Source organism: Bos javanicus, chromosome 17 (assembly GCF_032452875.1).
Source record: "Bos javanicus breed banteng chromosome 17, ARS-OSU_banteng_1.0, whole genome shotgun sequence".
NCBI lineage: Eukaryota > Metazoa > Chordata > Mammalia > Artiodactyla > Bovidae > Bos > Bos javanicus.
In genome coordinates this window covers 71,800,787-71,815,181 of record NC_083884.1, presented here as the reverse complement: position 1 = coordinate 71,815,181, position 14,395 = coordinate 71,800,787, and the positions used below count along the sequence as shown (strand labels likewise).

Here is a 14,395-nt window from a genome sequence, read left to right as displayed (position 1 = left end):
GATGTTTGTATCGGGCAGTTTGTTTGGGAGCCGTCGAGGGGCCTGGGCCGGGAGGAGGGACTAGCCTCGGGGCGAGAGGAAAGCGTCCTGCTCCCTGTGCCCCTGAAGTCCGGGGTCAGGTCTCCTCACTGTGGCACTTCCCACCCTGTGCAGAGCATCTGCTGAGAACGTCTTCGACCAGCCGACCTGCTTCTCTGCCGAGAGTGCCTGCCATGGAGAGCGCAAAGACCCTCTCAGGTACTGCCCTTCATCTGAGCCGGCCTTTAGAGGTGCGTCTGGAAGGTCCGCTGATGGAGCTGAGTTCCTTCTCTTTAGGCTCCTTTAACCTTACCTGCCTCTCTGCCTCTTTAATTGATCATTTTTCACTCTGAATTTCCCCATTGTATCTTACAGATTTCATAGAAATCATATTTCATGGCCCTGATTTCAAAAATAAAAAGAGCTAGATAGTTCCACTCACATAACAAATGTGGGATCTTCCCAAGCCAGTGATCAAACCCAGGTCTCCTGCATTGCAGGCGGATTCTTTACCAGCTGAGCCACCAGGGAAGCCCAAGAATACTGGCATGGGGAGCCTGTCCCTACTCCGGAGGATCTTCCCCCCCCAGGAAATGAACCAGGGTCTCCTGCATTGCAGGCAGATTCTTCACCAGCTGAGCTGTCAGAGAAGCCTGTAGTCACGGACAGTCGGGATATTTACCGCAGGATGTGTTGTGAGTGTTCTGGAGGTTGTTTCCGAGCACAGCAGAAATGCCCTGCAGCCGGAGCCTGCAGTGTGGCGGGCCGGGTTTCAGTGGTGTGTCTGGTGGGCACACGCTGGTTTCCTTGAGCTGACATTCCAGTTTGTGAGCATCCTTGTTAATTTCCCTTTGTGGCTTTTTTAATCCTCAGTATCTCAATGAGAAGTTGGACCAGCAAAGGAAAGGCTTTTTAACCTGCCTCCTGGGGGCACCGTCCCACTTGGATGTGAGTTTCAGTTGGTACAGTTTTTGGACACCTTAGCTGAGTGGAAAGTGCAAGCAAAACCTCTCCTGCAAAGCCAGGGTCCAGAGCGTTTTCCTGTAACAGATTCTTCCCATTCTTCCTTAGTCTACATCTTGTGCTTTATATAAAATTACGAAGGCTTCTCGTCTAGTCCTAGCACAGCGCTTGAAAGAAACTGCAGGTTTATACAGAGATTTGACAGTGGAAGAAAAAGGCAGAATGATTATAAAACTGTGTTGGACGCACAAGCGCTTCCTTCTCCTAAGACCTTGTCATCAGAGAAAGCGCGTCTCCTCAGGCCTTGGAGCACGTGACTGTGCGGATGCAGAGCTGCAGGCCCTCCACCGCCAGGAGGTGCCAGGTGGCCGGCTGGGGAGGTGACTGGTGCCCGCAGGGCTGGCACCGCCGCGCTCCCACTCCAGCACCTCTGAGGAGGCCCGTCTGGGATCAGGGTCTGGCCTCGTGCCTCGCGGCTCTCGTGCTCAGCCTAGCGCTGTGAGCACCCGCTGGTCCCCTGCGCCTCGTGGACAGAAAGCTGCCTCCCCTGTGGCCCCACTGTCTGGCTGCTCCACCTCCGGTTCTCAGGGCTTTGTGAGTCCAACCCGGCGCGCGCCTGGCTCTGTCGGACTCTTCAAGTAGGACTTTCCTGACACTTCTCAGTAGTTGACATCTTTTGCTTTTCAGTCTCATTGATTCCTGTTTTTGTAAAATTTGGCTTGACCGCAAATCACGCGTGGCCCTGTCTTTCCTTTCTGTCTCCTCAGCTTTTGGCCCAGTTCAGGAGGGTTTTGTAGATTGCAGTTGAGAGCAAGTGTTGCTTTGGTCTTGGTCGTGTTTGTGATTGAACCAGGTTTGGTGGGACTCACTCTGGGCCAGGTGTGTGCTAGAGTGTGGGCTGGGCTTCTGTGCACACTTCAACAGCTGTACCTTTTTTACAGTGTTTTTCAAGTGAAAAAATAAGATCCATTCACGTTATCAGTCAGATAAAGACCCTTTCCCGTTATCAGTCAGATAGAGACAACATCGGTTCTTCTCCTGTGTGGGAGTGTCTGGCCTCCCTTTGTGGCTCAGAAGGTAAAGACTCAGCCTGCGATGTGGGTGAGACCCGATCTGGTCCTGCATCAGGAACATCCCCTGGAGAAGGGAATGGCAGCCTGCTCCAGTATTCTTGCCTGGAGAATGCCATGGACAGAGGAGCCTGGCGGGCTGCAGTCCCTGGGGTCACAGCAGGACACGACTGAGCGAGGAACACACACAGGGTGGTCTCTGCTCTGTGGAGGACCTGCTGAACGAGATGTCTCAAGAGCTCAGTTTAAACTGCTTCTGCTCTAACCTGTAGTGTCCAGACGAAGCAGCGAGGAGATGAAGCGCGACGTGTCGGCTCCCGAGGGCACGTCGCCCGCCGCGCTCATGGCCATGGGGGCCACCTCGCCGCAGCTGTCGCTCTCCTCCTCGCCCACGGCCTCCGTGACCCCCACCGCCCGGAGCCGCATCAGGTAGAGGGTGCTTCCTGCGGGGGCACTGCCCTCGGGCCATCCCGGGCCTTTTGAGAGTGAATGATCGGGTTGTGAAAGTTTCGAGCCCTGGTGTGTGTTCTCTCTTTGTGGGTTAAGTGTTTTCTGATCCACTCTGCGATGCCCAGAGTGGAGAAAGATGATAAAAAGTACAAAAATAAAACAAAGTTACAGAGATAATTATTTCCCCCAAGCAGCGGGTGTTTTTATTCTTGTTTTTGTGGGTTTTTCTCTTTTTTTCCCAGTTTTGCTTTTTTAAAGTAGTGAACAGCTGAGTACAAAAGTGACTTTGGTGACACTGGAACTCCAGCTGTGTGTGGAGCGCAGGGTGGGGAGGAGGGCGGGCGCTGGCAGGCCCCGAGCCTCAGTGAGCGCGCAGGCCGGACTCCTCCTGGTTGTTGACCTACAGGTCTGAATAAGAGTGGACTCTTTGGGCTCTCAAACTCAGATTATGCTCTCAGGTTTAACGCCCTGCCTCTCGGCGACCGACCTCTTAGAAGAGCGGCCCCGGGCGCAGTGAGCAGCAGGGGCACCCGCCTCTCTGGCCGAGTGAGGGGAGCACTGTCCACGTGGGCTGTGTCTCGTGCCCCAGGCGGGGGCGCCCACTCTCCCGGCCCCTCTGCGAGAAGCCGTGCGCCTGCCCAGGACCGCTCCTGGCCTCGGCTTCCTTTTCTGACAGTAAAGTTACAGGAGACGACCCCTCCCCCTCGGAGGCTCCCTCCTGCAGCTTCTCGCCATGCCCGTGGGCTGCACTGGGCTTGGTGCTGTTCTAGGCTGTCTCTGGCAGGATGGCTGTGTGAGTAGAGTAAACCTTTCACGGTGATTGTGACAGTTGCTTTTGTTTTTCTCTTGGCGTGCTCTTTTGTTTTGTTCACTTCTCACCTTTATCTTCATTCTCATTTCCTGTGTTCGGTGCTGTTGTGACAAACCTCTTTGAGCCCTTTAGCTAGAACAGGAACACGGTGAGCCAGCACACGCATAACAGTGTCGTTCTTCGAGACAGGGGTCTGACTGCAGGTTGGAATATTTTTGTGTTTTACTTTTGGTTCTAAAGTAAAAATCGGTGCTATTTCAACGCACCTCTGCACTGGAAAAGCTTCGTTCTTCACGCGAGCTCTGGTGTCCTGTCATCCTTTGTAGGGTGAATGCAGACGGAAGGGTACTGTGCCGCCTGTGACGTCTAGGACACAGGCTGGACGTTGTGAGGCTGGAATCTGCTTTACTTGCAATCATGGCTGGAAATCAAACCAGCTGTGCAGAGGGCTCTGCTGGTCAGGGATGGCTTGTTCTGCAGAGCTTGCTGTCCACAGGCCCCTGTGTTCTGTCCTGCCCCTGGAGTGGTCCCTGGAGGGAAACATTGGTGCTGGAGGGGTTGGGTTCGGGTCTGCCTTGCTCCATTGCCACGCTGGCCACAGTCTCTTTAGACTCGGTGTCCGGTCTGGGGCAGGATGTTCTTCTGCACCCACGCAGCGGACAGTGCCCTGAAGTGCCCACGTGGAATCTTCGAGGCTGACCCGTGTGGCTGTTGGCTCCTCCTCAGCTTCAGTGAGCTGTCCGCCCCGTGTGCACGGGGATGTTCCCTGAGGGCAGGCCCCGTGTCGCCGCCACCCGGTCGAGCCTCGCAAGGAGGTGCCGAGTGAGTGAGTGTACAGAAAACTCAATTTTTTATGCAAGGGAAAATGCTAATTACTTGCAGTCAATAAAGAGTGTGCAGCTTAGTAGTAAAGACTTGGAGACATGCTGCGGGTGGTGTCCTGCTTGCTGCTCTTTTGTCGTATCTGCCTCCCCAGTTGTGTGCTCTCTGAAGGCAGCAGTGATCCTTCACCTGGGTTAGCTCCATCCTTTGTGATTATAGTCAGTGCTTTAAAAAGAAGGTGACGTGACCAAGGACATAGACGTTGCGTGAGATGAAACGTAGCCACAAGGAAGGCCGAAGCCCAAGGGGAAGGAGCCGTGGCGGCTCTCGCACGCTGCCGGCGCGGCCACTGCACCCCGAGTGTCCCGGGCCGCGTTGCGCTGGCCCTGCACACGGCTTCCCTGTGGGTGGTGACAGGGCCTCCCTTCAGGCGGCTGAGCCCCCGACAGCAGGGGGTCTGTGGGACCCATAAAAGTTGACAGGAATCAGACCCGTGCAGATGCCTCTGGCTGTTGTCTGCCTCCGAGGGTGCATGTGTTCTGTTGGATTTCTGGCTTGGAAGGGTGCTCTGATAAGGAACACGAGTTGAAATGTTTCTTCTCTCCACTTCCCAGGGAAGAAAGGAAGGATCCTCTGTCGGCCTTGGCGAGAGAATATGGGGGGTCTAAGAGGAACGCCTTGCTGAAGTGGTGTCAGAAGAAAACCGAGGGCTACCAGGTAACTGCGTCCTTCCGTCCAGGGGAGCCGCTGCCGGCGCAGCCCGCTGAGCAGCACGAGCCCCAGACGTGGGGGGCGTCCCGGGAGAAACTGCCTTCCCGTCCAGAGCAGCCGTCCAGGGGAGCCCCTGCCGGCGCAGCCCGCTGAGCAGCACGAGCCCCAGACGTGGGGGGCGTCCCGGGAGAAACAGTGCCTTCCCGTCCAGAGCAGCGGACCGCCACGCTGCTCCTGTTGAGCTGCCGTAGCATTTCTCGTCTAAGTCCTGGTTGAGTGCTCTGTGAGGCCTCACTGGACTAAGAGCGAAAATCTTTCTTTAAATGAAGATGTCACTTATCATGTTTAAAGTTTTCGTTCCGCTGAGTTCTATCTCAGCGTTTCCGCTTCCCCTGTGCGGGCTGTGCCCGTGTTGCCTGTCAGCCAGGCTCTTCTGTAGCCTGCGCTCCTGGCCCTCTGTCAGCCTCTCTCTCCCTCTTTTGGTATTATTAGCCTGTCTGTAGAAATTGAAGTATGACTGGTTTGTAATGTGTTAGTTGCGGGTGGACAGCAGAGTGATCCAGTGATCCGTGCGACCCTTCTCCATCGCAGGCCCCTGCTCGGCCCGCGCGTGGCTCCCCTTGCTGTGCAGCAAGGCCTTACTGTCCGCCTGGCTTACGTACAGTAGCTCGTGCCTGCTAACCCCGCTCCTGGTTTACCCCCTCCACCACTGTCCTCTGCTGACCACAAGTGTGTTCTGTCTGCTTGTGTCTCGTGAGTGAGTTCCCCCGTATCGTTTTTGTGGATTGCACGTAAGTGATGGCACGTGTGTGTCTCTCTCTGGCTTTCTCCACTTAGTACGACAATCTCTGTGTCCGTCCCCGTTGCTGCAGATAGCATCATTTCACTCTTTTTGTGGCTGAGTAGTACTCCGTCGTGTATTTATACCCTGCGTCTTCATCCATGCATCTGTCGGTGGGCGTTGAGGTTTCTTCCGAGACATTATGCTGAACTCAGAAGTACAAATCTTAGGTGATTCCACTTATATGAAGTCCCTGAAATAGATTCATGGTGACTGAGAGTAGAATGGCGGTTGCCAGGGGCCTGTGTCACGGGCAGTCATTGTGTAAAGAGTAGAGTTGCCGTCATGCATGAAGAAAGTTCTAGAAATGGATGCTGGTGATGGTTGTGCAACAGTGTGAATGAATATACTTGATGCCACTGAACTGTCCACTTATAAAACAACCGTTCAGCGGAATAAGCAGAGCAGTAAATGATTGGGATACAGCCTAATAGAAACACCTAGCCGAGGACACAAGACCCAAACCGTAGACAGTATTCATAAACTGCTAATCAGACCTGTGCGTCTCTCACAGGCTGTCCATCAATAGCAGAATACACATTCTTCGCAGGCACCCCTGGAACAAATGTCGATAAATTGTAAAACGTTGAGACTATACAAAGTATCTTTTCTGATCACAGTGGAAGGAAGTTAGAAAGTAATAGCGAAAGAAATACTCACAGCATGACATAAGGAGACTGGGGAGATGCTGGAAAGGAGCTCCCAGGGAACGGCTAGCTGCGAGCACCGGCCTTTAGAAAGGAGAAAAATCCCAGATCAGTGACCTAACCATCTACCTGACGAGAGTAGAAAAGGAAGAACAAACTCAGCCCAGAGCAGTCAGAGGAAGGAAATAATAAAGATCAGACCAGAAATAACAGATACAGAATCAGCAGAGGAGATAACTGACACCAGCAGTTGGTTCTTTGACAAGATGAGCACATGTACAGACCTTTGCCTAGATTGACAAAAAAGAAAAAGAGGAGGCTGAAATTACTAGAATCTGGAATAAAAGCAAGGACTTTACTAAATGACCTTATAGAAACGGAAAGGATTAAAGGGAATACTGTGAACAGTACACCAACGAATTACTTAACCTCGACGATTTTGATTCCTTGCAATATACAAGCTATAAAAAACTGACTCAAGAAGAAAGAAATTCTGAATAGACCTATTGCAACTAAAGGAACAGAATTAGTAATCAAAACAATTTCAACAAAGAAAAGCCCAGGGCCAGATGGCTTCCCTGGTAAATTTTACCAAACGTTTACAAAGAATTAACAGCCGACTTTCTCAGACTCTTCCAAAAATAGAACGGAGAACATGTCCTCGTTCATTCTGTGAGGCCAGTATTACTCTGATTAACAAAGCCAGAAAAAGACATCACAAGAAGAGAAAACTACAGACCGATATTTCTTATGCAGAAATCCTTAATGAAGTACTTGACAGAATCCAGCAGCAAATAACAGGACTTGTGCACCATGACCGAGCCTGGCTTGTCCCAGGAATGCAAAGCTGGTCCAACGAACGGAAAGGAAAAGCAACACACCCTGCCACGGAGTAAAAGGGAAAACCCGTTCACAATGGAAACGCTCAGCAAACCAGCTGCCCGCGGGCTGGGAACCCGGCGCTGCCGTCTCACTCATGATGAAACGCTCACCGAACCAGCTGCCCACGGGTGTCTGGAAACCCAGCGCTGCCGTCACGCTCACTGGTGAGCATGAGCAGGAAGGACGGCTCGTCGCCATCTACTCGACCTTTACTGCACGTTCCCCCTGGGGCGGCGGTGTGTGAGGAAGGGAGAAAAAGGCGTTGGAAAGGAAGAGGCAAAACTGTGTGTGTGCCGAGGACCTGAATGCCACCTGGCAAACCGCTAGGATTCACAGAAAAACCGGTGGAGCTAGTGAACAAATCCCGCAGTTACAGGATACACTTCAGTGCAGTTGCTCAGTCGTGTCCGACTCTCTGTGACACCATGGACTGCAGCATGCCAGGCCTCCCGGTCCATCACCAACTCCTGGAGTTCACTCAAACTCATGTCCATTGAGTCGGTGATGCCATCCAGCCATCTCATCCTCTGTCGTCCCCTTCTCCTCCCGCCTTCAGTCTTTCCCAGCGTCAGGGTCTTTTCAAATGAGTCAGTTCTTCACATCAGGTGGCCAAAGTATTGGAGTTTCAGCTTCAGCATCAGTCCTTCCAGTGAGTGTTGAAGACTGATTTCCTTTAGGAATGACTGGTTTGACAACCTTGTGGTCCTATAAAAATTACCTGCGTTTCTCTATACTAGCAATGAAAACTGAAAATGAACTTCAGAATTTCCATTTATAGTAGCATCATAGAGCATAATATATCTGGGGGGCTTCCCTAGGGGTCCAGTGGTTGACTCTGCACTTCCACTGCAGGGGACACAGGTTTGATCACTGTCCAGGGAACTAAGATCCCACATGCCTCTGGAGAAAAACACGGTTCAGCAGGACACACATACCCCGGTGTTCACTGCAACGCTGTGAATAATCGCCGAGACACGGAGGCCACCTAGATGTCCATCAACAGATGAGTGGGTGAAGAGGATGTAGCATGTGTATACAACGGAGTGTTACTCAGCCATTAAAACCAATGAAATAATGCCATTTGCAGCAACTTGGATGGACCTGGAGATTATCATACTTAGCAAGTCAGAAAAAGACAGATACGGTGTCGCTTATATGCAGAATCTGAAAAACAACACAAGCGAACTTACTACAAAACAGAAATGGACTCACAGACTTAGAGAAGGAGCTGATGGTCCCCAGGGGGGCGGGGAGGGTGGGGGTCAGGCGTTTGGAACGGTGCCCACTGCAGTGCTCACGGTGGATGAGCAACGGAGACCTTCCTAGGTAGCAGAGACTCCGCTCCATACTCTGTGCTCTAACGGAAGAGAATCTGAAAAAGAACACGTGCGCCTGCGTGTGTAATTGGATCACTGTGCTGTACACCTGAAATTAACACAACATGGATGAAGTAAAAAGTTTTAAAAAACAGTAAAATATTATAAGTAAATTTAACCAAGGGGGCACAAGGCTTGTTTGCTGGAAACTACAGAACATTGTGAAGGAAATTGAAACCTAAGTAAACGGAAAGATCCTTTTTTCGATGGATTGCACGATCCACGATACAACAGGGATGAATCCTGGAAACGTGCTGAGTGAAAGCGATGTCAGTCCTGCACCCTGACAGTGGCCGAGCCGCGAGAACACCAGCGCCGAGACCTGGAGCGTAAGCCGTACTGCCGGCCTCTTACGTTCTTCCTTTACGTCGTTTTTACTGGGCTGTATTCACATGAGCGCCCAGCACCCACTTACAGGCGTACCTTGTGGTGTGTTCCCAGAGGTGTGCGGCCCTCACCACGGTCGGTCTCACAGGGTTTTCATCAATCTGAAGGGAGGCCTCGAGCCCGCCAGCAGCCGCTCCCTGTTTGACGTGGGCCCCGTGGGTCTGCTTGCTGCCTCTGTTGCGAGCCTGTTCCGGGCAGGTCACGGCGCGTGGGCCTCTGACTGCTGCTCTCATCCAGGGCCGTGCTTGCTTGGCTCGCCTGTGGTGTGTGAGCCTCCGTGGGTCGCTCCCGTGGCTGCGCTGAGCTCCGCCCTGTGACCCCCTGTGGTCGTCCCGTCTCCTGCTGACGGTGTTCGGTTGTTGTGGGCCTTACATATGACGCTGAGGCTTTGCGTGGACATAAGTCATTTTCTCATCCTCCTGTCCAGCTTCTTGGCTGCTGGAATAGTTTGAAATTGCCATCTGGTTATTTCTCTGTCAGCTGCTTCCCCTCTGCCATTTGGTTAAAGCCCCAAATCCTTGGTGTGGAGAGCAAGGCCTCTGCTGGTTGACCTGGCCTCTGTGTAGTCTGGTCGGCTCCTCCACCGCCTCACCTCGGCCCCTGAACCCCCCACCCTCTCACTGCGCTCCCTCCATCCAGGGAGCATCCGCCCCTGCAGCTTCAAAGGCAGCATCTGTGCGACCTGCTTCTGCCCTGCCCCGCCCCACGAGGGGTCACCCCTCAGGGCCCCCCCAGGGCAGCATCTGTGCAACCTGCTTCTGCCCCGCCCCGCCCCACGAGGGGTCACCCCTCAGGGCCCCCCCAGGGCAGCATCTGTGCAACCTGCTTCTGCCCTGCCCCGCCCCACGAGGGGTCACCCCTCAGGGCCCCCCCGCACCCTTGGAGCTCATGCTTCCTGGCCTCGTTCATCCCGAACCCCAGTCCAGAATGGGTGCTTTTCTGCATTTCAGGGCATGTGTGGGGGGCTCTCTGTATCTGCAGTTCATTTTCCCATGTCACAGAGCCCTGCCTGCCAATCCTGAGGGTACTGACGTGCCAGCGTGTGTGTCTCCTTGTCCAGACTGTGAGCGCCTTAGAAGGGCCTATCTGTGCCTCCCAGCGCCCCGCAGAAGGCCCTGCACACGGCAGAGCTCAGTGGCTGTCTGAACTTGTATATCAAATATCATGGGACACGTTGGAGGTTCGTGTTCAGAACAGCAGTTCTCAAGCTTGTCTGTACAACCCTGTGAAGACTGTGGGGAAGGCGCAGATGCCTGAGAACCAAGCCTCAACATTTACATCTCGAGAGGCGCTTAGTGAGACTGGAATCTGCGTTTCTGTAGGCGTCGTGCTCGATCCATGGACCACGTTGTGAGAGCCGCACGTAGAGCAGTGATTAAGACCTTGGACTTGAGGGTCCATGAGGCCTGCGTGTTAGCTCTGCCTGTTTCTGTGCGACCTTTAGCAAATCACTTAGTCTTTCTGGGCCTCCCTTTGCCTCCTAAACTCCATTCCTGTAAAATGGAGGCTTAAGTGAGGAAGTCGTACACATTCTAGCATTTGCTGCATGTTTAATAGATTTAAACTATTATTTTTCTGTTACTTTCTGTCATCTTGTAACATGAGCTTTAAATTTTTCTAGGCCATTACATAAATTGACTAATTTGAGATAATTAGAAAGTACTTCCCCCTAGATTATGGAACTTTGCCATATATCAAGTTGTTTAAAAATTTAAGTAACCAAGTTGATTGAGATCATTCAAACATTAAATCAATGAGTTAACTAATGTCTCTTGCTTCCTTCCCACTTAAATTCTCTGATTCTGTGATTTTAAGGTACATTGCCTTAGGTTAAAAAAAAAGCACAAACCAATTCTTTAAAATCCTCCATTAATAATTTCAATTTTTTTTTCACTTCCTGCATACTTAAAATGAAGAGGAAATACAATGCACAGAAAAACGGGCCGCTGTACATAAAGAAAGGCTCTTCTCTACACTGGAGAGTCTGCTGCAGGCATGCTTCCCCTTGCTCCTTGTGCAGACTTCTGCAGTGGTGTCTACAGAGGGCTTTTCTCTTTGTCTGGCTTTCGTTTCCTGTGAAACTAACATCTGTTTTGCTGTTTAAAAGTCAGGTAGGATGCTGGCTGTTGTATTTTCAAGGTCTGTGAGTTAAAATTGGATATAATTTTATATGCATAATCTTTTTAAGCTGAGAGATGGATCTGATAGAGCTCCTAATTCGTCGAGAGCTGTGTCGGACGTGCCAGAGCCCTTTCCTCATCTGGCCTTAGGTACTGATGAGCGTCCCCTCCCTGAAGCCTGCCGTGTGGGACCCACCCTGCAGTGGCGGTCCCGCAGCCGGCAGGAGCGGGGCTGATACGTGACCAGCAGCACGCCGCCCCCTCAGGTCCCGACCACCCTGTGAGTGGGCCTGCTGCCCGTCGTGGGCGCGGCCAGTGAGCGGGGGCAGCCTCCCCAGCTGACACCTGGCTCGCCTTCCGCTCAGCCTCCTGAGAGGCGCCTTGCCGCGGCCGTGCTCGCCGCTGTAATCTGAGTAACTGTCCATTACACTGCACGGCCTTGTGAGCTTCCTTTTATCTAACACGTTTTCCTCCCTTAAATCGCACCCCGCCAGCAGCTGTTCACTGAAGTTTTAAATACGGGAATATCCCCATCGGAGGGGGCTTGCTGTCAGGCTTGCAGACGCGGGCCTGAGCCCCCCACCCCCACCCCCAGGGACTGGGAGAGATGACTCCCTGAAGGCCGTGTGGTGCTTCTGAACATTGCTTTACAGATCGAGGCTTTTCTTTTTCTGTTCTAATCAGCACCTCAGCTTGTAGACAGTCGTGTTTTAAAGCTGATTTAAGTACACGGTTAATTCCTTAGAGCTCACGGAGAGAGGTGGTGACCCACTGCCCTCCGCCGTCGCCCGTGCACGCTGCTGCTGGAGTCGCTGGAGTCGGCGGGCCCAGGTCTCTGACTGCCCCTCCAGGGCCTGGCAGTGTGAGCTGACCGCAGCAGAGGGACGGGCAGCGGGGTAGCTCACCCTCTCAGCGTGCTTTCCGTCGGTTCTAAGTTTCATATTTAACGGCTTCTGTTGTACCATTGTTTTCTTGTTCTTGGAAAACCTAATTGAATACAATCAAGGAGCCGCTAAAGGTAAATTTAAGAGCTTTCCTTTGAAATCTCATTGTTCTCTGATAAAATGCCAGGCCTGGAGATGGATTAGTTAATCCAAAGATGATGAAAACACTTAATCTACTACAGAATGGTTTTAATAAATGAGCAGAAGCTTTTAGTACTGCCCGAGGTGACTTAATCTCAAGCAGTAAGAATACAGTTTTATTGAAGGATTTGCTCATTAGCGCATGGACCGAAGAAGGAAAGACTCTGCGTTTCTGAGTGGAGGTGAGCGGAATCAGAATCAACGGACACAAATGGTTTCACAGGGATGTGTGCTGTGCTCTCCTTGCCTTCTAGCGATATTTCCCAATATAAAATTAGGTTATCACATACACACTAAGCCCTGTGCCGAGTCGTGTGCTGGGCGTTGAAACAGGAGTCTAGAAAGAGAAAGGCGGTCCTATCTCAGGAAGCTCGTGAGCTACAAGTCAGTAATTAAAGTTCTGGGTGGACTTGTGTGTGACTGACAGATTCTCAGATCAGACTCTGCTAAGAACTTCGATTTTGTGTACAAGACAAGTGTCATTTAAATATACATTCAATACAAATGTGTGCCAGTTCGTTTCCAAGCACTTAAGGATTTTCCAGAGAGCTTTCTGTTATCGATTTCTAACTTAATTGCATTGTGGTCAGAGAACGCACTCTCTGTAACCTGAGTCGCTCTCAGATTTTTCGAGACTCGTTCTGTGGCCCAGGACATGGTGTGTAGTTTTTAAAGGCTGTTCTGCTGCTGTGGGAGGTCGGTCAGAGCCGTGGGTTGCCTGCCGTCCACATCCTCTGGCTCTGTCGGCTGCTGAGTGAGGGGCGGGCTCTCCGTGTCTCCGTGCGGGGCTGAGGGTGTTTGCTTTGTGTGTGTTGCAGCTGTTACTTGGTACATAAATGTCGAGGATGGAGGAACTGCCCTCCATCCTGAAATGGCCTTCATCCGTGCTACTTCTCTCTGCTCTGCAGTGCCCTCTGGCCGACACCCCACCCCGGCTTTCTGTGGATTGCGTTCAGCACGGAGTGTATCTTTCCAGTGTTTCTGGTGGGTGGGTAGCGTAGAGCCAGTATTGCCATATCACTATTTTAAGTCATTTTCCTAACAGTTGCTCTAGAGATTACAGAACGCACCTTGCCACCGTTTCCTTGAGGTTTTTCTGACTCAGCTTGGTAAATTTCTGCAGGCTTGCTGCATGCGGCCCCTGTCCCCGCTCTGTCCTGCCGATGTCCTGGGTGTTGGATTTGTGTTGTCAGCCCAGCCGTGCGGCCCCTGTCCCCCTCTCTGTCCTGCCCTTGTCCTGGGTGTTGGATTTGTGTTGTCAGGCCAGCCGTGCGGCCCCTGTCCCCCTCTTTGTCCTGGGTGTTGGATTTGTGTTGTCAGCCCAGCCGTGTGGCGTTGCAATTAACTCCTGTATACAGTGGTGCTGTTTTAAAAAGCCTGAGAGGAGAGAGTAATGAGTGCGACTTCCGGCGGGGTGGCTGCCTGCTTTCTGTTCTTCCCTGACATTTTAGTCCCTTTTCCTGAATAATTGCCTTAATTTATTTCCTGGAGATCAGTCAGCTCTCCAGAGCCCTGAAGCGGTTGTTTTTGACCAGCTTGTCCAGTCCCGTGATGTTTTTTAGGAGAGGCTTTGTCGGCCCCTGCCCCACCACAGGGAAAGTCTCCCAGCGTGCTTCCTTCTGGGTTCTTCTTTTATTCCCAACTGTTTTTCACTAAGAAGCAGCAGATTCTCCCAGAATTGTATGTCCCTGTGGATTGAGGAGAGTCTGCAGAGTGAGAACGAATGGACAGATAAAAATAGCCAGGCCTTCCTGGCTTCCTTTGAAGCAGGGTACAGTCAGTAGGCAAAGTAGGAAAAGGAAGTTCCCTTCGCAGCTGCGTGTGTTCACGGAGCGAGCTGGCGTCAGCCCACATGGCCCTGGGGCCCTGCATGGAGCTGCCCCCAGCCACTGCTGGTGCCCCCACCCCGGCCCTGGTCATGCCCCCTGATTCTGCACAGAGAGACCCCCCCAGGCCCTGCTCCACACCTGGGAGCGGCAAAGACAGCTTTCCTGCCCGACAGGCTGGCCCCAGAGGCCCAGGTTCCCTGTGGTGCCTGATGGTCACCCCATGCAGGGGGGCGGGGGGTGTGATGCGGGAGGGGCGGGGGCGGGCGGGGAGGGAGAGCCGCGCCCCTTCCCACGCCTGTCCTCCTTCCGTAGGAGGCCCTGGGTCCCTGGGAGGCGCTGCGAGCATCCCTGCGCCATCCTCTCCCCTCCCTCCTACCCTCATT

General features: G+C 52.6%; 1 protein-coding gene across 7 annotated transcripts in view; it reads left to right on the top strand.

Moving 5' to 3' along the window:
* SPECC1L (sperm antigen with calponin homology and coiled-coil domains 1 like) overlaps positions 1–14,395 on the top strand; it is an 86,121-nt gene that overhangs the window by 56,955 nt on the left and 14,771 nt on the right. For 5 of the 7 annotated variants that reach the window (XM_061385557.1, XM_061385554.1, XM_061385555.1 and 2 more), the window contains 3 exons: positions 154–237; positions 2,324–2,480; positions 4,749–4,851. The exons of 1 other annotated variant lie outside the window; for it this stretch is intronic. In XM_061385557.1, coding sequence (XP_061241541.1) covers positions 154–237; positions 2,324–2,480; positions 4,749–4,851 — 344 coding nt within the window. Of the gene's footprint in view, positions 1–153; positions 238–2,323; positions 2,481–4,748; positions 4,852–14,395 lie in introns of those variants that run through there. One more of the 7 variants, XM_061385559.1, reaches the window with a different exon arrangement.